Below are 25,013 nucleotides of genomic sequence, written 5' to 3' on the forward strand. Positions count from 1 at the left end.
TAATATTGAATTCTTGTAGTTCTTTATGGTACAGCTTTAGTAACTGAAAATGCAAGTTTGTTTACTGATATCTAAAATCTTGCTGTAATCATCTGCAGGAAATAAATTATAACATAATGTAAATCATTTTAAGACAACAGAAATCAAGATGCTAAAACAATAAAAACAGAGAATGAAGGAGCAATTTCTTATTGTCCAAAGTAACAGGGTATGTAAGAGATCAACAGTAGTTCCATGCTTATGGCAAATTTAAAATGCTTAACAGAACATTTTGAGGTGCTTTTCCTTTAAAATATTTCAAGGAAGTGTTGCATCATGTAATACACAGACCATTCGCAGCCCACTGGAAATGTTCCTGGAAATTGTTTTGAAACCTTGGAATCTATTGAATAATCAGAGGAAGACAGACAGAATCAGCACCAATAAACAGGATGGGGGAATGGCCAGCTGTTTCGTAGGGTGGATATACAGCTAGTCAGAAACCAGAAGTTAAAAAGTTATCGTTCTGTCATTTGCTGGGAGTTTCACTGCTTATGATGGCTGCAATATATCCGCTTCTAGGTAAAACTCATTGTGTGCAGTTACTGTAAGGCAGATTGTCAGCAGAAAGTTTGCAAATTAATTTTCCCAAAGTGTTCTAGTACAGGGCTTTTATAACTTTTATTCAGAAATAAGAAAAATTACTTTCTAAAAGAACAACCATCCCCTGCACATGCATGTTAAAGTAGGGAGGAAGAGTCACCCCACTCTGTCAATATCTGTCTATGTATTTTATATCTATCTCTTTATATCTGTCTATATCTATCTATCTATCTATCTATCTATCTATCTATCTATCTGTGTGTCTAAGTTTAAAAATAGCATTTTATTGTCTGTTATCCCATCTCTTTAGTTGTTGGTGTTTCACTTAAGTCTTGGGGTGGTGTAATAAATAAAAAAAACGTACAGTTTGCCTTAAGCTACCTATATACTTAACTTTCTCTAATGGAATAAGGATTTCAGAATCTGTTATGTATTAGTTTATTTAATTATATCAGCTTGATTAAGTTTAGAACTCTGCTGTGATAAGACTTTATATTCTTTGCGTCTGTATCAGGAACATATTTTCAAGTCTCCTGAATATTTTTGTATTTGCTTTTCTGACTACTCACATACTTTCATCTTGTATGTTTTGATTTTTTTTGGAAGCAAAATGTAGAAATTATTTTTGACACAGCAGACAAGAAAAATAGAGAAATGTAACTGAAAGGGACAGAGTTTTTATTGTTTAAAAAGAAAGATAATCCCATTATTACCCATTCTCCAGTTCTGCAAAACCAACACTGTTATAGGAATACACTTTTTATTTATGTGATCACCTTGTATCTAAGCCTCAACAGACTGCCCCCTTATCTCTTCTTTTGTCAGACTTGCATTTTAGCCAATCAGAGCTGACTCCTAGGTAACTCGACGGGAGTGAGCACAATGTTATATATATGGCACACATGAACTAACGCTGTCTAACTGTGAAAAACTGTCAAAATGCATTGAGATAAGAGGCGGCCTTCAAGGGCTAAGAAATTAGCCTACCTAGATTTAGCTTTCAACAAAGAATACCAAGCAAACACAGCAAATTTGATGATAAAAGTAAATTGGAAAGTTGTTTAAAATTGCATGCCCTACCTGAATCATGAAATTTTAATTTTGACTAGACTGTCCCTTTAACTGCAGTAATTTAATTTTCAAGATCCATGCCAATAGCAATATTTCCCTAACTTATTCTCAACCAATGTGCTGCTCATTCCCTGATAGTTGTTTATCATAGCATAAGAACTTAGGGTGACTGTTCCTTGTATGTTTTTGAATTATAAATTCTTAGGGCCGGACTGCTGTCTCCGCCCGAAGTTTCCGGCTTGCTGGAAACTCAAGTTAAGAAACAGCGGTCATAAGACTGCTGCTCCTTAACTTGTCCGCTACCTTTTAGGTGGCGGACTGCAATCATCCCGATCTGATTTGAACGGGATGATTGACTCCCCCTGCTAGCGGCCATTTGTCCGCGAATGTGCAGGGGGCGGTATTGCACAAGCATTTCATCAGAAATGCTTGGGCAATGTTAAATGCCGACAGCGTATGCTGTCGGCATTTAGTGAGGTTAAGCTGACATGATTCACTACAGCGAATCATATCCGCTCGCCCTTTATTAAATCTACCCCCATATTTTAAAATGTTTCTAGAGAGATAGTGTCTGCATTTGCCTATATATAGAGAGATACAGTGTCTGATTTTGTCTATATATTCTTCTGAGGATATTTTCTTTTTTACACCATTATATCACATCAATGTGATATGTCACAGACATAACAAATATACAGCAGGCGAATGTTGCATGTATTTTAAAGGTATACAAAGTGTTTTTCACAGTAACCACAGTTACTGCTCTGTCTCAGTGAGGTAGTAGGATTATCCAGTGACAGGCAGCTACGGATTTCTATCTAGATTTAATTTAACCTGATTCTTGTTGACATGAAGCAGAAAGTCAAATGACTCTAGATAAGGTTAATTGTACCCTTACGCTTCTTGTTATGATAATTATTATTTTTAGTAACTCAACATTTATTATTTATCAACAATTTGTGAAATGCTTATTGCTCTTGTTTTATATCCAGCCTGGTGCAGGAGAAAATGATAAACAATTTTCTATTTTTTTTTTATTCTAGTCCTCTTTATCTCATCAGTTGGTGCAGAAATTCATCATATTCAAGTTGGATCAAACATCTTTATTTGTGGCTTGGGTTGTCAGAACAGTAGTGACGTTTTAGATCTGAAGTGTTGTCCCAGTGTCTATATTCTGAATATTACATGTTCTGATAATCAGATAAGCGTCCATGATACATACAGATCTAGACTTGACCTTAACGCATCCAGTGGATGCGGTGTCCTCAGAGATGCTCAGAAGAATGACTCCTGTGTATATGAGGTCTCTCTCAACAGCAGACCGAGAAGAGTACTGAGTACCATACGTGTCATTGTAATAGGTAACAAATCTATGAAAGGGAAAATGTGATTTCAGCTGTTCTTTTTGATAAGTTGTGAAAAACTGAATATTAATAGAATATCTCTGTTATATTATTATTATTTAATGTCTACAAAGTACAGAAAATGTTGTGATCATAAGGGGAAATGTATATACATTTTTAATAGCAGCATTTTGCAAAACACTTGTATTAGCAATAATGGTTACAGTAAAAGTGACTTTTATATCAGTGCTATCTTTACAGGGCCCCATGTGCATCTGCATTCAGACAGCACATTCCTGTGCACAGAGCAAATGCTGTGTCCTTATGGCTGACAAATATATGCCGCTGCAGGCGGTCTTAGCAGATGTTGTGTGTGAAAAGACGTGCAAGGGGCATATGTATATATGCTTTGTGAACAGTAAAAGCAGTCACTGAAACAGCCATAACTTGTGTACTGCAAAAATGCTTCTATTCAATTGAAATATATTCACATCCAATTCTATTTTGAGTTTTACATGAGTTTAATAAGATTTTATTAGGATATGAAAGCAATAGTGTGAATTGATGATCCTACAATTGTTCATTATTAGAAATATGTCCTAAACTCACCTGGTCAGAAAGTTGCTGATATTATTATATACCACAGAAGATTCAGTTGTAATATTCAACATAGACATCAATTGTAGCCGGCAGAGGGATTTCTGTATGTCAGATTCTCTGTGTGGACTGGAAGGTGGTTGGGAGGTCTCTCTGCCTGATAAATACCAGCTTGGAAACCAAAACAGAACACTGTTAATCCCAAATGTCCAAGTGCAAGGTTCCAGCAGGAGATTCATAGTCAGGATGGAAAACCTAGTTGTTGTGGACCCCAGGGAGTATGTGCTGATGTGTAATTGCTTTTGTCATTGGTTATAGGGAGCATAAGGAGGAGATTTCATATAGAAGTTACAAGGAGCAGATGACAACCAGTGGGAACAGTTAAAGGGCAGAATTATGTGACCTAATACAAATTATTATTTACAACTATAATACAGGGGTGATACGGTGGAACAGGCTTATTTATAGGACATGGTGATGGGTGAATATTTCATAACATTCCAAAAAAAATTGATACATTCGTCCGTTCTACATAAATTTTGAATGTTTATCAAACATTCTAACATTCTAATTTCAAATAATGGTATCGTTCGAATATTCAAATTTTATGTTAATTTTAGAATATAAGATCAAATTTTAAAAAGATATCTAGAAATAATGCAAATCCATTTTGATTTCAATTGTTCAGAATATATCGAATATACACATTTGAAATTTGAATGTGTATATTTGAACTATTATGAACTTTCGAAATCGAAAGCAACATTAGAATTCTAAAGCAACATTCGATTTAAAAGCAAAATTCAAAATATCGAAAGCAACATTCGAAAATCAAAAATAACATTCGGTTTACGAATTTTTAAGAATTGTCGTTTCGAATTTTAAAGAATTTTCGTTCTTATCGATATTTGATTGTGTAAAACAGAAAGCTAAAGTTATATAAATGATAAAATTATTAGTTATGGGCAGTAAAACAACTTTGAAATGTATTTTTACTATTTAACCCTTTTCATGTAATTCAGCCCCAAAAATTGTGGATTTCCTAATTCACAGAGTTGGAATTACAGCATGCAGACCTCTGTAGGCTAACCCTACTACATATAGGTCCCTAATTGGGTTTAGCAGTTAACATCAGTTAAACAATGCTCTTTATAGTGACAAAGTGATTGCAACTAGCCTTGTCCTCTGCAGACTCAAGCTCCTTCAAAACAGGCAAGTGGGGATAGAGTTTGGCTAGTAAATATTAGCTAATAAGATGTTAATTTGTTTTAAAAATGTTTAGACTTGGCTAATATATTATTCTATAACAAGACAACAGAAATGTTTTGTAATTATTTTGTTATTATTTGTTCAGAGGTAACAAATCGTTACTCAAAACACCTAATTGATAATGTAGGTCAAAATGTGTGCTTCTTTTTATACTTTATTCCATATATTCAGATACAATTGTGATAGTTGTTTTACTCATTTATAAAATTGCATTTATTCCTCTGCAGATACAAATTCAAAAGATATATTGCCTAACTCTGATCGCAAGAATAAAGATGGACTTGCATTTGGAATTATAAGTGGAGTTCTTCTAATTGGAGTCATAATTTTCTGTGTTATTCTCTTTATGGTAAGTATGTTATCAATTATGTATAATGCTTTGCCTAATAAGCTTAAAATAATATGCGATTTTTATATGGTGTTAAAAAGTTTTTTTATTAACATGTATAGAGAGTGGTGTACACAGAGATACCACACACCCTTAGGGGGCGCCTTCTAGTAAAGACAAAAACAAACCAAACAAAAATTAAAATAAAGATAGAACCATTATTATATAAAACAACATCCAACGTTATCAAATAGTTTTACCAAGAAAAAGTCCATAAAAAACAGTAAAAAACAGTGAGTGACAGTAATCCAGAAGAAGGGGCAGCTCTCTGTCAAAGGACGGTCATCCTGAAGTTCAGTGTCTGCAGAAATAGAGAAACAGAGGCGCCACCATGGCCTAGTACAACCAGAGCAAATGTGAATAGACACAAATAGATGTAAATACTCACAAACATAGAGCACCCAATGGTGCTAATGGGGCAGACTGGAACTGTGCAGTGGTCCAGCTAACTGGAGTCTCCCAGCAGAATACTCAGTCAGATTTCTTTGTAGAATCCTGTGATTTTGGTTCCTGAGTGAGCCGAAAGAAGCAAACAAAACATAGCCCAGTAACGTTTGTACAGGAGCAATGTAAGACCATAAGATTGTACTTACAAGATGCAAAGCACCTCCAGGTGCAATATCAGCATACTGGGACCTCACAGCCGCCCAATTGACTGTATACTTCCAGGCAAGCCGCAACACCCAAATTACTCAGCAGAAAAACAACGGTGACATACACCACAATAGCAAGTGTGTATTTAAAAAAAAGATATACTTTATTTAAAAAGCGATGCGTTTCTCAGCCTCCTGTGGGCTGTTTCATCAGGCTATGGTTAACAATGTTAAAAAACACTTGCTATATAACAAACATCAGAATAAGAATAGTGTGCTGATAGGTTAGACAATTAACAACTCACACCTGTATGTATTCACAATTAATTGGTTGGTATGGTAACAGCAGTGAACCTAGAGCATGCGATACACAGGTGTTACACCTCTTTTTGCACCTACATGTCTGTATAAGAATATATTACAACATCTCACTATATTAACCACATCCCTAAATAGGAACACAGCACTTAATTATCTGTCACTTTGTGGTCAATTCTTTTACACTTCATATCACAAACATTAGTTTAGCACACACTCCCTCACACTATCTGACATTTCACAAATAGTTTTTCTCTTCCTATTCCACTCACACATAGACTAATGCTTATATGGCAAACCTAATAAGAAGTATATATCTTTTTGCCTTTTATATCAATCCCTCTATAGCCTTAGGGGCCAGACAAACTACAACCCTGTGCACATAGGTGACATATCACCTAGTTTAGAAATATACAATATTTAGCTGTAATGCTACATGTTACTAAATTCTTCCCTCACCATCACCTTGTAGACATTGCTATTTTAGTACTACACACACTATTAGATTTCACAGAGCGGATACAGAGCACAATCTGTCTATTTACAATACTCACACTCAGGTGTGTCAGAATTTTCACGTTATATTCACAATCATTTTATATTTAAGATTAGGGGTTACTGTATACACATTGGGGGACCATCGATCATACATCACACATTACACTTTATACCTCTGAACACTTAGTGCAGACTTGTACTGAAGGGGATTATTATAGGCCCCATTGAAACCTGTTATCTGCTTACGTATTCCTGAGAGCTCTTATGCTCATGGCCCCGCCCCCTCCATGCTCCGGTCAATCTCTATCACTGATTGGAATACAGACACACGCCCTCAAACACACGTAGTCACAATTTGAGGTAGTTTTCTAGTGGCGATGATGTCTGATTATACATTACATACACACGCTCTGGGCTCTCTGGCAAACCGTGTCTCCTCCTTGTTTGATCGTAGATCATAATCACTGTATCTGACTGCTGCCTGTTTGATCTACTATGCCCAGTTTAAATTCATTGACTTTCAGGTATTATGCGGCCAAATAAGAAGGCTGTGATCTTGAGTTTTTGTGCCCCAAGATTATAGATTTAATTCTGAGATCATTTAAAATGAAATAATGGCACTACTAGTTGCTGGGAGGGGTTAATACGATAGACAAACTACCAAGTTATGTAATTTCCGGAAAAAGGATCTTTATTTATTTATCTTTATTTACCTTGTATGAATCTGAATAACATGTTTGGTCATGAACACCTATCTTAAGAATGAACATACAATTGTGAAACATATTGTATTATATTGCTGCACTTTTTTACATATGTTATATATGTTTTTTATGCTATTGTGTTCTGTCATTTTATCTTTGAGGGATGTGAATTGTTGGTTTATTGGGATTTGTTTATTACGAACAAGCTGTCCAGGGTTATGTTTATATGTGGCTGCTAGGCCTATTCAACACCTGGGAATCTTTTTAGTTTTTTGTTTATATGTGGCTGTTATGCCAACCAAAACACCTGTGTGTCACATGCTCTAGGTTCACTGCTGTTACCATACCAACCAATTAATTGTGAATACATACAGGTGTGAGTTGTTAATTGTCTATCAGCACACTATTTTTATTCTGATCTTTGTTATATAGCAAGTGTTTTTTAACATTGTTAACCATAGCCTGATGAAACAGCCCACAGGAGGCTGAGAAACGCGTAGCTTTTTAAATAAAGTATATCTTTTTTTAAATACACACTTGCTATTGTGGTGTATGTCACTGTTGTTTTTCTGCTGAGTAATTTGGGTGTTGCGGCTTGCCTGGAAGTATACAGTCAACTGGGCTACTGTGAGGTCCCAGTATGCTGATATTGCACCTGGAGGTGCTTTGCATCTTGTAAGTACAATCTTATGGTCTTACATTGCTCCTGTACAAACGTTACTGGGCTATGTTTTGTTTGCTTCTTTCTGCTCCATTGGGTGCTCTATGTTTGTGAGTATTTACATCTATTTGTGTCTATTCACATTTGCTCTGGTTGTACTAGGCCATGGTGGCGCCTCTGTTTCTCTATTTCTGCTTTTTTATTAACATGCCTCCAGTGGGAATCAAAGGAAAAATATGCCACACATCATTAACTTAATGTGTTTTGCTTTTTGAAACCACAATCCATTACAATTGACTGTGCTTGCAGGGAGAGCAGATGTAAATTGAAAATTGTAGTACCTATCTTTGTAAATGAACATTTTACTACCTTTCTTTCCCACCCCACTGGAAGAAATTACCAGTATAGGTTGTGGTTTTAGCAGGCAAAACCGTCTATTTCAAATGACAAAATAAAGGTAAACAAGCTATTTTAAAAAAAAAATATTACACTGCAGCGGGTATAATAGATTATTGGGAATGTGTTAAAAGAGGGGAAATGTTACAGTAAACTTCAGTTTGCATCTGTAAACTGTAAAATCTCTACGTAACCTGTTTAAAACAAAGGTCAGCCAGTTAGTGGTGGCAATTGGATAGCTAGCTGGGTTGTTGATGAAACTTGAAAAATATCCAAAGTGATTATTTAAAATTGTTATAATTCCCTTCTCTGCTCAATTTTGCTTTTTAAATTCAATGCACTTAAGGCCATATTGCTCTATCTGCATTCAACTTTTAAATACAATTGTTCTTTAGATTTATCTGTATGCATTCCAATTTTTTTCTGTGCCTTATTAAGAAACCACAAAACAAAAATTATGCTTACCTGATAATTTTATTTCCATTGTGGGGAGGAGAATCCACGGCTTCATTCATTACTTGTGGGAATTAAGAACCTGGCCACAAGGAGGAGGCAAAGACACCCAAGCCAAAGGCTTAACTACCTCCCCCACTCCCCTCATCCCCCAGTCATTTTGCCGAGGGAACAAGAAACAGTAGGAGAAATTTCAGGGTATAAATGGTGTCAGAAGAATATATTAAATTTAGGTCCGCCCCTCAGAGATACAGGCGGGGGCCATGGACTCTCTTCCCCATGATGGAAATAAAATTATCAGGTAAGCATAATTTATGTTTTCCATCTAAAGGGGAGGAGAGTCCACGGCTTCATTTATTACTTGTGGGAACAAATACCCAAGCTTTTGGAGGACACTGAATGAAACCGGGAGGGTAAAAGGCGGACCCTTAATCTGAGGGCACCACATCCTGTAGAACCTTTCTCCCAAAAACAGCTGCCACAGAAGCAAAAACATCAAATTTGTAAAACTTAGTAAAGATGTACAAGGAGGACCAGGTCGCCGCGTTGCAAATCTGCTCCATAGAAGCCTTATTTATGAAGGCCCAGGATGAAGCTACTGCTCTAGTGGAATGAGCTGTAATCCTCTGAAGAGGCTTATGTCCCCCTTTCTCATAAGCCAAGCGGATCAAGCTTCTCAGCCAAAAAGACAAAGAAGTAGCAGAAGCCCTCTGACCCCTGCGCTTCCCTGAATATACAACAAAAAGTGATTTACATTGTCTCAAAGCATGAACCACATCCAGATTATGAAGTAACCTCTCCTTAGGAGAAGAAGGGCTAGGACATAAAAAAGGAACAACTATCTCCTGATTGATGTTACGGTTAGACACCACCTTGGGGAGAAACCCCAAGCCTGTGCGAAGAACAGCCTTATACGCATGAAACACCAGATAAGGGGGCTCATATTGCAAAGCCGCCAGCTCAGAGACTCTGCGTGCCGATGCAATGGCCAACAGAAAGAGAACTTTCCATGAGAGATCCTTTATGTCAAGAGAATGCATAGGCTCAAACAGAACCCTCTGTAAGACCTTAAGAACCAAGTTTAAGCTCCAAGGGGGAGCAGCCTGCCTAAAAACAGGCCTGATTCGAGACAGAGCCTGAACAAAAGATTGGATGTCAGGGAGATCAGCGAGTCTCCGATGCAACAGAACAGATAAAGCCGAAATTTGTACTTTTAGGGAACTAGAAGTGAGACCCTTCTCCAAACCCTCTTGGAGGAAGGACAAAATCCTGGATACCCTTACCTTGTGCCAAGGGTAGCCATGACTCTCACACCAGGATAAGTAAGTCCTCCACACCTTATGATAGATGCGTCGAGTGACCGGCTTTCTTGCCTGAACTAGAGTGCCAATCACATTCTCAGAAAAACCCCTTTTTGCCAAGACTAAGCGTTCAATCTCCACGCAGCCTCAGAGAATCTAGATTTTAATGTTTAAAAGGAACCTGCTCCAGCAAATCCCTGCAACAGGGTAACCTCCATGGCGGGGAGGATGACATCCTCACCAGATCCGCAAACCACGTCCTTCTTGGCCACAAGGGAGCAATCAGAATGGAGGACACTCTCTCCCATTTATATGAGCCACTCCACGAGGAAGAAGCGGTAACGGAGGAAATATGTATACTAGACCGAACCCCCAAGGCATTGCTAATGCATCTATTAGCTCTGTCTTGGAGTCCCTCAACCTCGATCTGTATCGGGAAAGCTTGCAATTCAACCTTGTTGCCATGAGATCGATCTCTGGCGTCCGGGTGGATCCACCAGGAAAGGGAAATCCAAGTCCGCGCATCCATGGATATCGGCTGTGACAGATTGGAATGATTGCCGTTGCACTGTCTCAACATGCACAATTGAAGAGGTCTGAGATGAAATCTGGCGAATGGAATGATGTCCATGCTGGAGACCATGAGCCCAATCATTTCCATGCATTGAGCTACAGATGGTCTCACCGTAGACTAAAGGGCAAGACAAGTAGACACCATCTTTGTGCGTCGCTTGTCCATGAGAAAGAACTCCACCCTGGTACTGGAAACCAGAGAACTCTTTTCGAGATTGACCTTCCAACCATGATATTGAAGTAACTGCAGCAGGACCCTAGTGTGGGCCTCTGCCAGATGGAATGGCGGTGCCTGAACATCCTGCAACCAGTCGTCTAAGAATAGAGACAATCTGACCCCAATCAGTCCGCAGACCAGTCGGGGGTCGCCCCTTCATGCAGACTTCTTGTTCTGCTTAGACTTGTTCCAGGCTTCGGCAGGCTTCGAGGCACCCATGTGGGCTGTTGGCGTTGCGCCTTATCCCCACGGAAGGGACGATAATTAGAACCTTTAGGCTTGCCTTCTTATCCTAGGGAAGGAAGGCACTTTTGCCTCCTGTAACCGTGGATATGATAGAATCCAGACCTGGAGCAAACAGGATCTTGCCCTTAAAAGGCAAAGACAGCAGTCTCGTCTTATAGGTCATGTCCACGACCACGATTTTAGCCAGCCATTTTACTCACCTCTCTTGCTGACTCTGGTGCATACTGTGTGATGCTGCTCATTTCCTGCACTTCCTTTAATGGCCAGACTGTTGTACATCATCAGTGTGAAATGTACATCATCAGAATTGTGATGTCATCACTTATTATTTAAAGGGCCTCTGTTCAGTATGCTTTGCCCTTGAGTTGTCTCAGACCTGTTTGTGAGAGCTCCTGTGTATTACCTGGCTGTCTGACATCCCTCCTGGTTCCTGATCCCTGGCTTGTTCCTGACTCTGCTGTTCTCCTTGTGTCTGACTCTGGCTTTTCTGACTACTCTCTTTGGCTCCTGACTCGGCTCATCTGACTATTCACTTTGGCTCCTGACTCGGCTCGTCTGACTACCAGCTCTGGTTTTCAATCCTGGCTTGTTATTTTTTTTGTGGACTTTTTATTATTTTTTGCTATTAATAAAGGTGTGATTGTTTTTGCACTTCTCGTCTCAGTCTGATTCCTGGCACCCTGACATTACGCAAGGGCCATGAATCCTGATGGTGCTAATAATCCACCTTTACCTGCCATAATTTCCAGGATGGATGAACAGGATCACTGCTTGGATCAATTTGCACTAGCCCTGCAAACCCTGCTGACTCGCACTGCACATTTGGACCAATGTGTCCTGCAAGTTATGGCTGCTCCTGTTTCCTCTGCTGCACCTAGTCCTACCAGGAGCATGTCCGGTTCTGCACCTCTACCTCAGCGATATGGAGGCGATCCTAATCAGTGCAGAGGGTTTTTGAACCAGGTGGGCATTTATTTTGAGATGTTACCTCAGGCGTTTCCCTCTGACAGAGCTAAGGTGGGGTTTCTCATCTCGTTACTCTCTGACACAGCTCTTGCCTGGGCTAATCCCTTGTGGGAGACTAATAAACCTGTGATTTCAAATTACCCTGAATTTGTGGTCTCCTTTTGAAGGGTATTTGATGTTCCGGCTCGCTCCTTCTCTGCTGCTAAACAACTCATGTCCATTCAGCAAGGTACAAGATCTGTTGCTCAGTATGCCATTGAGTTCCATACGCTTGCCGCAGAGGTAGGTTGGAACAATGAAGCCCTTGTTGCCTCTTTCTTTCATGGGCTCTCTGATGCAATTAAAGATGAAGTTGCTGCCAGAGATTTACCAGAAGATCTCAAGGCATTGGTGTCTTTTTTTTGATCCTAATTAACATCAGACTAAGTGAGAGGCCCTCTTTCAAGGAGCACTTGCGGAAGCATCCTGTTCCGTTGTCTCCTATGTGTTTGTTCCCACCCATGCCTCCCTCTCCTCCCATGCCTCCTGGTCCCGAGTCACCAGGTACTGCTGAGCCAATGCAGTTGGGATTCACGCGTCTCTCCATGGTGGAGAGGGCCTTTAGGAGGAGGGAGGGGCTCTGCCTCTATTGTGGGTTACAGAACCACCTTTTGAAGTCTTGTCCTACACGGCCGGGAAACGCTCACACCTAAGGTCCTGTCTGGGGCAGACCTTGGGTGGTTTATCCTCGTCCCTGGAACCGCTAAAGGAGTATCAGGGTGCCAGGAATCAGACTGAGATGAGAAGTGCCAAAATAATCACACCTTTATTAATAGCAAAAAATAATAAAAAGTCCACAAGTCAAATAACAAGCCAGGGATCAAAACGAGAGCTGGTAGTCAGACGAGCCAAGTCAGGAGCCAAAGCGAGTAGTCAGACAAGCAAGGAGAACAGCAGAGACAGGAACAAGCCAGCGATCAGGAACCAGGAGGGACATCAGACAGCCAGGTAATACACAGGAGCTCTCACAAACAGGTCTGAGACAAAGCAACGGCAAAGCATACTGAACAGAGGCCCTTTAAATAATAAGTGATGACATCACAATTCAGAGACTGCATCCTGTCTCACATGGATAATGTCCACCAGTCTGGTCATAAAAGGAAGTGCAGGAAATGAGCAGCATCACACAGTATGCACCAGAGTCAGCAAGAGAGGTGAGTAAAATGGCTGCCAGCAGCACATGCAAACAAAACAGGGAAAAAACCCTGACAGTACCCTCCCCTCAACGACCCCTCCCCGTGGGAGGACAAAAAGCTTATTGGGGAAATGGGCATGGAAGGCACAGAGGAGGGCGGGAGCATGAACATCAGAGGAGGGAACCCATGAACGCTCCTCCGGACCGTAGCCCCTCCAGTGAACCAAATACTGTACGCGGCCCCTGGACATGCGAGAGTCAATAATGCTACTGACCTCATACTCCTCATGGTTGTCAACAAAGATAGGACGGGGACGAAGCAACACAGTGGTAAACCGATTACAAACCAATGGTTTCAAGAGGGAAATGTGAAAAGCATTGGAGATGCGCATTGCAGGAGGAAGGTCAAGAGCGTAAGCCACAGGATTGACCCGTTGGAGTATTTGAAAAGGACCAACATAATGGGGAGCCAGTTTATTGGAAGGCACATGAAGATTCAAGTTGCGGGAGGACAGACAAACTCTCTCACCAACCTGGTAGGAAGGCGCGGCCAGACGCCTACGATCAGCCTGGAACTTTTGGCGCTGCATAGAATGATGAAGGCAATCCTGAATTTGCACCTACGTGGAATGGAGTTGCCGGAGATGCTCCTCCAAAGCCGGAATACCCTGAAACATGAATGAATTGGGCAACAAGGATGGTTGAAACCCAAAATTTGCCATGAAGGGGGATAACTTGGTGGAAGCATTAATAGCACTATTACAAGCAAACTCTGCCCAAGGTAACAGTTCAGACCAATTATAGTGGTGATCTGAGACATAGCAATGGAGGAACTGTTCCAGAGCTTGATTAGACCATTCCGCAGCCCCATTGGATTGAGGGTGATATGCTGAGGAGAAGGAAAGCTGGATCCCCATTTGAGCACAAAAGGAGTGCCAAAATCTGGAGACAAACTGGCTACCCCGGTCTGACACTATCTCCTTGGGTAGCCCATGTAAACGGAAGACCTCCTGGGCAAAAATTGAACCAAGCTCCTGAGCGGTAGGCAACTTCTTCAAGGGAATGCAATGTGACATTTTAGAAAAACGATCAACCACCATAAGGATAACAGTATTGCCATTGGAAACAGGGAGCTCGACAATGAAGTCCATGGAAAGATGTGTCCAAGAACGCTCACCATTAGCAATAGGTTGAAGAAGACCCACAGGAAGACGTCGAGGAGTCTTATTCTGTGCACAAACTGAGCAGGAGGCAACATACGCAGCAACATCAGAACGAAGACCTGGCCACCAAAATTGTCTACCAAATCATTTGGTTCTTACCTAGGTGACCTGCGGCTTTAGGATAGTGGTAAGTGTGCAAAAGTTTAGTTAGAAGATTCTCAGGAACAAAACACTTACCACTAGGTTTCTCAGGAGGTGCATTGGTTTCTGCAGCGAGGATCTCCTCCCCCAAAGGAGAAGTCAAATTAGTACGTATGGTAGCCAAAATATAGTCAGGAGGTATAACTGGAGTAGGTACAGATTCCTCTTTGGACAGATGGGAAAATTTTCGAGAGAGGGCATCAGACCTAACATTCTTACTACCAGGCATGTAGGAGACCACATAATTAAACCAAGACAAAAATAGCACCTGTCGGGGCGACAAACGTTTTTGCTTCAGATAGAGAAGTTAAATTCTTGTGGTCAATAAGAATGAGCACTGGTACGCTAGTACCCTTGAGAAGATGCCTCCATTCCTTGAGTGTCAAAATTATGGCCAGTAATTCCCTGTCACCAATTTCATAATTGCACTCCGCTGGAGACAATTTCTTAGAGAAGAAACCATACGGATGCAAGGAACTGTCAGGCGTAGGACGATGAGACAAGAGGGCACCTACTCCAGTCTCAGATGCATCGACCTCAAGAATGAAAGGCAGGAAAGGGTTAGGATGAGCCAGAACTGGAGCGGCAGTAAAGGCAGTCTTAAGACTATCAAAGGTCTTAATGGCAGTAGGTAACCAATGGAGTGGATCATTCTCTTTACGGGTCATGTCTGTGATAGCTTTGACCAAGGAAGAAAAGTTTTTAATTAAATTTCTATAGTAATTGGCGAACCCCAAAAAACGTTGAATAGACCGAAGACCAACTGGGTGAGGCCACTGCAGAACTGCAGATAACTTGTTAGGATCCATGGAGAACGCTGCAACAGAGATAACATAACCTAGGAAGGTTACTTGAGTCTGATGGAACTCACATTTCTCGAGTTTACAAAACAGGCCTTTCTCACGTAGTCTCTGAAGAACCCGTGTAACATCAGAACAATGAGCATCAAGTGTGGGTGAGTGTATGAGGATGTCCTCCAAGTACACCACAACACACTGTTGCAACATATCTCGTAGGACATCATTAATAAATTCCTGGAAAACAGCGGGAGCATTACATAGGCCAAAGGGCATTACAAGATACTCATAATACCTGCTCCTGGTGTTAAATGCTGTTTTCCATTAGTGGCCCTCCTTGATCCTAACGAGATTGTACGCTCCTCTCAAATCAAGTTTAGTAAAGACCGTAGCTCCCTTGAGGTGGTCAAAGAGTTCCGTAATGAGCGGAATAGGGTAAGCATTCTTAATGGTAAGATGATTAAGACCCCTATAATCGATGCATGGTCATAACCCGCCATCTTTTTTCTTCACAAAGAAGAAGCCAGCCCCTGCAGGAGAGCAGGATTTGTGGATGATCCCCCACGACAGAGCATCAGCAACATACTCCTCCATAGCACAATTCTCCGCAACAGATGGTAAACCTGGCCCCGAGGAGGAATGGTTCCGGGTTGCAGGTCTATGGCACAATCGTAAGACCGATGAGGAGGCAACGTACCGGCACTCACCTTGTCAAAAACATCTAGGAATTCTCGGTACTCCTCAATTGAGATACCGAAGAAGTGCACAATACTTTAACTGGTTTCCGAAGAGAAGTGGAAATACATTGCGGAGACCACGACAATATTTCGGACCTGCGCCAGTCGAGACTGGGATTGTGCTTTTGGAGCCAGGGATAACCCAGAACAACTGGAAAATGTGGATAGTTTATCACCTGGAACTGGAGGGTTTCAAAATGTAGAACCACAATAGCCATGGATAACGGAGCAGTTTCGTGAGTAACGAGTGCAGGCTGAAGGGGCCTGCCATCAATGGCCTCAATAGCAAGCGGAACGGACCGAGGTAAAACAGGAAGGGAGTGTTTTGATACAAAAGCACTGTCAATGAAATAGCCTGCAGCACCGGAGTCAACAAGAGCCTGGGTGACTATGGAGGAGTCCACCCAGGAAAGGACAACCGTGACCAAAGGTTTCTCCTTTAGCGGTTTCCGGGGACAAGGATAAACCACCCAAGGTCTGCCCCCAACAGGACCTTAGGTGTGAGCGTTTCCTGGCCGTGTAGGACAAGACTTCAAAAGGTGGCCCTGTAACCCACAATAGAGGCAGAGCCCCTCCCTCCTCCTAAAGGCCCTCTCCGCCGTGGAGAGACGCGTAAATCCCAACTGCATCGGCTCAGCAGTACCTGGTGACTTGGGACCAGGAGGCATAGGTGGGAACAAAGACGTAGATGACAACGGAACAGGAGGCTTCTGCAAGCGCTCCTTGAAAGAGGGCCTCTCACTTAGTCTGATTTCAATTAGGATAAAAAAAGACACCAATGCCTCGAGATCTTTTGGTAAATCTCTGGCAGCAACTTCATCTTTAATCGCATCAGAGAGCCCATGAAAGAAGGCGGCAACTAGAACTTCATTGTTCCAACCTACCTCTGCGGCAAGCATACAGAACTCAATGGCATACTGAGCAACAGATCTTGTACCTTGCTGAATGGACATGAGTCGTTTAGCAGCAGAGGAGGAGCGAGCCGGAACATCAAATACCCTTCGAAAGGAGGCCACAAATTCAGGGTAATTTAAAATCACAGGTTTATTAGTCTCCCACAAGGGATTAGCCCAGGCAAGAGCTGTGTCAGAGAGTAACGAGATGAGAAATCCCACCTTAGCTCTGTCAGAGGGAAACGCCTGAGGTAACATCTCAAAGTAAATGCCCACCTAGTTCAAAAACCCTCTGCACTGATTATGATCGCCTCCATAACGCTGAGGTAGAGGTGCCGAACCGGACATGCTCCTGGTAGGACTAGGTGCAGCAGCGGAAACAGGAGCAGCCATAACTTGTGGGACATTTTGGTCCAAATTTGCAGTGCTAGTCAGCAGGGTTTGCAGGGCTAGTGCAAATTGATCCAAGCGGTGATCCTGTTCATCCATCCTTGAAATTATGGCAGGTAAAGGTGGATTATTAGCACCATCAGGATTCATGGCCCTTGCGTAATGTCAGGGTGCCAGAAATCAGACTGAGATGAGAAGTGCAAAAATAATCACACCTTTATTAATAGCAAAAAATAATAAAAAGTCCACAAGTCAAATAACAAGCCAGGAATAAAAACCAGAGCTGGTAGTCAGATGAGCCGAGTCAGGAGCCAAAGCGAGTAGTCAGACAAGCAGAGTCAGGAACTAGCCAGGGATCAGGAACCAGGAGGGACTTCAGACAGCCAGGTAATACACAGGAGCTCTTACAAACAGGTCTGAGACAACACAAGGGCAAAGCATACTGAACAGAGGCCCTTTAAATAATAAGTGATGACATCACAATTCTGAGACTGCATCCTGTCTCACACGGATGATGTCCACCAGTCTGGCCATTAAAGGAAGTGCAGGAAATGAGCAGCATCACACAGTATGCACCAGAGTCAGCAAGAGAGGTGAGTAAAATGGCTGCCAGCAGCACATGCAAACAAAACAGGGAAAAAACCCTGACAAGGAGAAACCTTTGGTCACAGTTGTCCTTTCCTGGGTGGACTCCTCCATAGTAACCCAGGCTCTTGTTGGTGCTGCGGGCTATTTCATTGACAGTGCTTTTGTAACAAAGCACTCCATTCCTGTTTTGCCTCGGTCTGTTCCGATTGCTATTGAGGCCATTGATGGCAGGCCCCTTCAGTCCGCACTCATTACTCACGAAATTGCTCCATTATCCATGGCTGTTGGGGCTCTCCATTTTGAAACACTTTTGACAAGGTGCGTGCCGGTACGTTGCCTCCTCACCGGTCTTACGATTGGGCCATAGACCTGCAACCCGGAGCCATTCCTCCTTGGGGCAGGGTTTACCCTCTGTCTGTTGCGGAGAATTGTGCTATGGAGGAGTATGTTGCTGATGCTCTGTTGCGGGGGATCATCCACAAATCCTTCTCTCCTGCAGGGGCTGGCTTCTTCTTTGTGAAGAAAAGGGTGGCAAGTTAAGACTATGCATCGATTATAGGGGTCTTAATCATCTTACCATTAAGAATGCTTACCCTATTCCGCTCATTACGGAACTCTTTGATCACCTCAAGGGAGCTACAGTCTTTACTAAACTTGATTTGAGAGGCGTGTACAATCTTGTTAGGATCAAGGAGGGCCATGAATGGAAAACAGCATTTAACACCAGGAGCGGGCATTATGAGTATCTTGTAATGCCCTATGGCCTATGTAATACTCCTGCTGTTTTCCAGGAATTTATTAATGATGTCCTCGAGATATGTTGCAACAGTGTGTTGTGGTGTACTTAGATGTTATCTTCATACACTCACCCACACTTGAGGCTCATCGTTCTGATGTTACACTGGTTCTTCAGAGACTGCAGTTGCCTCGCCCAGTTGGTCTTCGGTCTATTCAATGTTTTTTGGGGTTCGCCAATTACTATAGAAAGTTTATTAAAAACTTTTCTTCCTTGGTCAAACCTATCACAGACATGACCCGTAAAGAGAATGATCCACTCCATTGGTCACCTACTGCCATTAAGGCCTTTGATAGTCTTAAGTCTGCCTTTGCTGCCACTCCAGTTCTGGCTCATCCTAACCATTTCCTGCCTTTCATTCTTGAGGTTGATGTGTCTGAGACTGGAGTAGGTGCCCTCTTGTCTCAACGTCCTACGCCTGATGGTTCCTTGCATCCGTGTGGTTTCTTCTCTAAGAAATTGTCTCCAGCGGAGTGCAATTATGAAATTGGTGACAGGGAATTACTGGCCATAATTTTGGCACTCAAGGAATGGAGGCATCTTCTTGAGGGTACTAGCGTGCCAGTGCTCATTCTTACTGACCACAAGAATTTAACTTATCTATCTGAAGCGAAACGTTTGTCGCCCGACAGGCCAGATGGGCGCTATTTTTGTCTCGGTTTAATTATGTGGTCTCCTACCTGCCTGGTAGTAAGAATGTTAGGGCTGATGCCCTCTCTCAACAATTTTCACCTCTGTCCAAGGAGGAGTCTGTACCTACTCCAGTTATACCTCCTGACCATATTTTGGCTACCATACGTACTAATTTGACTTCTCCCTTGGGAGAGGAGATCCTGGCTGCACAAACCAATGCACCTCCTGAGAAACCTAGTGGTAAGTGTTTTGTTCCTGAGAATCTTCGAACTAAACTTTTGCACACTTACCACTATCCTAAAGCCGCATGTCACCCAGGCAAGAACCAAATGATTTGGTCTGTCACTCGACAATTCTGGTGGCCAGGTCTTCGTTCTGATCTTGCTGTGTATGTTGCCTCTGCTCAGTTTGTGCACAGAATAAGACTCCTCTACGTCTTCCTGTGGGTCTTCTTCAACCTATTGCTAATGGTGAGCATCCTTGGACACATCTTTCCATGGACTTCATTGTTGAGCTCCCTATTTCCAATGGCAATACTGTTATCCTTATGGTCGTTGACCGTTTTTTTCTAAAAAGTCACATTGCATTCCCTTGAAGAAGTTGCCTACCGCTCAGGAGCTTGGTTCAATTTCTGCTTGTGAGGTCTTCCGTTTACATGGGTTATCCAAGGAGATCATGTCGGACCGGGGTAGCCAGTTTGTCTCCAGATTTTGGCATTCCTTTTGTGCTCAAATGGGGATCCAGCTTTCCTTCTCCTCGGCATATCGCCCTTAATCCAATGGGGATGCGGAACGGTCTAATCAAGCTCTGGAACAGTTCCTCCATTGCTATGTCTCAGATCACCACAATAATTGGTCTGAACTGTTACCTTGGGCAGAGTTTGCTCGTAATAGTGCTATTAATGCTTCCTCCAAGTTATCCTTGTTCATGGCGAATTATGGGTTTCAACCATCTTTGTTGCCCGATTCATTCATGTCTTAGGGTATTCCGGCTTTGGAGGAGCATCTCCGGCAACTCCGTTCCACGTGGTTGCAGATTCAGGATTGCCTTCATCATTCTATGCAGCTCCAAAAGTTCCAGGCCGATCGTAGGCGTCTGCCCGCACCTTCCTACCAGGTTGGTGAGAGAGTTTGGCTGTCCTCCCACAACTTTTACCTTCGTGTGCCTTCCAATAAACTGGCTCCCCATTATGTTTGTCCTTTTCAAATACTCCGATGTGTCAATCCTGTGGCCTATGCTCTTGACCTTCCTCCTGCAATGCGCATCTCCAATGTTTTTAATATCTCCCTCTTGAAACCATTGGTTTGTAATCGGTTTACCACTGTGTTGCTTCGTCCCTGTCCTATCTTTGTTGACAACCATGAGGAGTATGAGGTCAGCAGCATTATTGACTCTCGTATGTCTAAGGGCCGCGTACAGTATTTGGTTCACTGGAGGGGCTACGGTCCGGAGGAGCGTTTATGGGTTCCCTCCTCTGATGTTCATGCTCCCGCCCTCCTCTATGCCTTCCATGCCCGTTTCCCCAATAAGCCTTTTGTCCTCCCGCCAGGGAGGGGTCGTTGAGGGGAGGGTACTGTCAGGGTTTTTTCCCTGCTTTGTTTGCCATGTGCTGCTGGCAGCCATTTTACTCACCTCTCTTGCTGACTCTGGTGCATACTGTGTGATGCTGCTCATTTCCTGAACTTCCTTTTATGGCCAGACTGGTGTACATCATCAGTGTGAGACAGGATGCAGTCTCAGAATTGTGATGTCATTACTTATTATTTAAAGGGCCTCTGTTCAGTATGCTTTGCCCTTGCGTTGTCTCAGACCTGTTTGTGAGAGCTCTTGTGTATTTCCTGGCTGTCTGACGTTCCTCCGGGTTCCTGATTCCTGGCTTGTTCCTGACTCTGCTGTTCTCCTTGTTCCTGACTCCGGCTTGTCTGACTACTCGCTTTGGCTCCTGACTTGGCTCGTCTGACTATTCACTTTGGCTCCTGACTCGGCTCGTCTGACTACCAGCTCTGGCTTGTTATTTGTTTTGTGGACTTTTTATTATTTTTTGCTATTAATAAAGGTGTGATTGTTTTTGCACTTCTTGTCTCAGTCTGATTCCTAGCACCCTGACACATAGCCCTGCGTGCTAGAACCTAAAAACCTGATACCTTAGCATTCAGGCAGATAATTTGCATATTAGCATCACGAATGAAGGAATTGGCCACCTTTAGGGCCTTAATCGTCTCCTGCACTTCCTGGAAAGAGGGTTCGCCCTCAATCATATCAAATAAGGCATTGCACCAATATGACGTAGCTCCAGCAAGCACGGCGACCGCCGCTGACGGTTGAAAAACAAACCCTGTGTGTTGAAACATCTTTCGTAACATGTTTTCCAACTTTTTATCCATTGGCTCCTTGAACGAAGAACTATCCTCTAATAAAATCGTTGTGCACTTAGCGAGCATGGAGATGGCCCCATCCATCTTGGGAATGGTCCCCCACAACTCCAGCTGGGCCTTCGGGATGGGGAAAAGCTTTTTAAAATGAGAAGAGGGGGAAAAGGAAGAAACTAACCACTCCCACTCATTCTTTATAATGTTCGCCATCTTGACAGGCACCGGAAAAACCACCCTGTCCTTGTAGACCTTATCTAATTTAGGAATGGAGGGCTCTTCTGGAAGCTTTGTTTCCGGAACCTCTAAAGTAGCCAGTACGTGCTTTAGTAAGATACGCAAGTTCTCCATCTTAAACCTAAAACCTGGCTCCTCCTCTATTGGAGGTTTAGATGACAGGGTCTCCGACCCTGAAAGGGCCCCATCCGATGCGTTGGAATGGGCCTCATCATCTTACCACCCCTCCGGGGTGTCCGACATAGACAAATCCCGAGGCGGGTCACTATGAAAAGCTCTAAGCTTGCGCTTAGCAGAACATGGCAAAGCATGGATCACCTTAGCGACTGCCGTTTCAAGCTTATCCGCAAAATTAGGTGGCCAAGCAATCTCCCCCGAAGGGGTAACAGTCGGACCCTGGGGCGCTGCATGTGGGATAGGGGACGCCATTAGGGAGCGCACCTCACGGGACGGTGACCCATCAGAGGTGGACGGCTCAGTAGTGCTAGACATTCTCTTATGTTTGGAAGTTATAGCCCTCTCAAGGCATGTTGAACACAGTTGAGCAGGCAGGTCTACCAAAACCTCACAATAAACACAGGTATAAGAGTTAGATAAAAAGGGAGTACCCTCTAACGCATCAGAATCCTCCATAGCTTTTAGAAAAAAAATAAGACAGACACCCTTATAACCACCAATGGCCGAGGCACTAACCACCTCCTATGACCCGGACTGTAGAAACCGTTTCGTCTCCTCTGTCGCAGATCAGACCGGAAGTGAAGAGGCCCCACCCAGTCACAAGGATGTCTACGCAGGACCGCCCCTGCCGAGAAGAAAGCGTGCCAAAAAAGACTGCACAAAAACTCCCAGAAAAGAACCTGTCAATTCCACAAAAAATGCCAGAGCCATGTCCTTGCACATAACACAGCAATCACACAATAATCTTATCATGTACATACCCCCTCCTGTTCAATAATCCCCTTATAGGAATATTAACCCTTGATTCTATAAAGATAAAGGTGCCACACTGTGGCCCTGTCTTCTGCGTTATCATGACATAAAATATGAAACGATCTTACCAGAATCTACGTCGTGGAACTGGAACACGGCCATTCAAGTGTGACAGGTGGTAGCTATGCTCCTGACATGGACTTGAAAGAAGAACGCAATCTGTGAAACTCGTCAATGCCGATTGCTGTAGGAGCTGTTAGAATGAGTCGGGATGGTGTCGCAAAGGGAAGCTCCCTCTGCATCTCCAGACTCTAACGTTCACCAAGGCCCTCAATCGAGAAGCTTGAAGGGCTACTTAAACTCCTGTCCCATAGCGAGGGGTAGAACCCCTCATAAGAGACCTCCATTTTTCCAGCACCTCTCTGCCACCTCCTGCGACGAAAGGAAAAGAATGACTGGGGGATGAGGCGAGTGGGGGAGGTATTTAAGCCTTTGGCTGGGGTGTCTTTGCCTCCTCCTGGTGGCCAGGTTCTTAAGTCCCACAAGTAATGAATAAAGCCGTGGACTTTCCTCCCCTTTAGATGGAAATTTACAAACTCGATAAATAAAGAGGCACAAGCTTTTCTTTAAATTTCCAGATTTATCATCATTGACCACCAGGGATGAGATACCTTGTGTCAGCAATTGGTTGCTGCAGTAAAACATTATAAATAAATGGAAATAACTTTTAAGTAGCTCTATCGGGTCCAGATTCAAGTTAATGCCAAGGGGATTCATATATGTCACAGAATAAAAATATAAAAACCAGCGTCCAGCAGGAAGCAAGGATCAGAAACATCAAGGCCAAGTTCTCCCTCCTTTTTATGGCAATTTTAGCAATTAATAAATACTTAAGAAATCAGGACAGATGTGTGATGATTTAATGTCAATCAATGAATAGTGCTGCAGAATCAGTTGGCACTAAAGCAGTTATAGAGGGCGCTGTCTCTGCTGTAAAACTAAAAAACAATAACACAAACTTTTCTTGAGTATTCATCATTCTTTATATATATTTTTTATATCTCCAGAGAATTAACAAAGCTGAAAGTGCTGAGGAGCAAAGTCAAAATGAGATCTGTATTCAGGAACCAGAGGGAGAAACGTTAACAAATCTAAGCCCGACTCACATAAGCAGCAACAGCATCTTGAGCCGCCCGGAGAAACACAGCATCCTGAGCCCCCAAGTTGAAAACAGCATCCTTGCACAGCCAGAGACAAACAGCATGTTTCTCTTAAGAACTTGAAATCTCTTTTTTTTTAGCTTTATTAATATACAAAAGTATGTAAACATCGGGGGTACATATCACTATACAGAGTTTTACATTATGTGCATGAGTCATAAGTACAATGTGTTCAAGCACTGGTCCATAATTGTAATCCATGTGAGTACAAATGCTTGGTAATGACCCAGAGTCTGTATCCCACCGTATAGTGTAGCTCAGTCTTTTTTTTTCAAAATTCAATAAAGTCCAAATAAATTTGTATCAAGAACAATAATAACAAAATGTATTACAGTAATGTTCATATCTAAATAAATATGTCCATAATTTTTAGGTTGTAGTTGGTAATTACGGTTTGCTTATATAGAAATTGTGTATCCTCATGGTGTAGCGGGTAGGGGGAAAGAGGAGTTGGGGAGGAAGAGGGAAAAAATGGTTACTATATATTATCCAGCAACATCTGATGTATTTCTATACTCCCTGTAGCCATTCAGTGGTACCTTTCCAATTGGAGTAGATACGTAATCTATCTTTTCCATAACCCCAAAGTGGACACTTCCTCAGACTTCCACCTCAGTGGAATGAGGGCTTCAGTGCTATTAACCATGATGTATAAAAGGGATTTTTTAATCATATTTTTTATTTTTGTAGTGAATAAAAAATGAGTATG

At 42.5% G+C, this 25,013-nt stretch overlaps 1 protein-coding gene across 1 annotated transcript; it reads left to right on the forward strand.

Moving 5' to 3' along the window:
• The first annotated feature begins 420 nt into the window (after positions 1-420).
• On the forward strand, positions 421-24,676 carry LOC128645774 (uncharacterized). Its single transcript, XM_053699007.1, has 4 exons — positions 421-561; positions 2,697-3,014; positions 5,090-5,211; positions 24,152-24,676. The coding sequence occupies exons 1-4, from the start codon at positions 534-536 to the stop codon at positions 24,365-24,367; spliced, it is 684 nt and encodes a 227-aa protein (XP_053554982.1). The 5' UTR covers positions 421-533; the 3' UTR covers positions 24,368-24,676.
• The last annotated feature ends 337 nt before the right edge of the window (positions 24,677-25,013 follow it).

Source organism: Bombina bombina, chromosome 1 (genome assembly GCF_027579735.1).
Source record: "Bombina bombina isolate aBomBom1 chromosome 1, aBomBom1.pri, whole genome shotgun sequence".
Taxonomy (NCBI): Eukaryota; Metazoa; Chordata; class Amphibia; order Anura; family Bombinatoridae; genus Bombina; species Bombina bombina.

Bases quoted from the DNA above. Each gene is read 5' to 3' on its own strand.
- LOC128645774 (XM_053699007.1), top strand. From the start codon at position 534: ATGATGGCTGCAATATATCCGCTTCTAG. The intron at 3,015-5,089 runs GTAACAAATCTA...ATTCCTCTGCAG, and splicing joins CATACGTGTCATTGTAATAG to ATACAAATTCAAAAGATATA. The intron at 5,212-24,151 runs GTAAGTATGTTA...TTATATCTCCAG, and splicing joins TCTGTGTTATTCTCTTTATG to AGAATTAACAAAGCTGAAAG.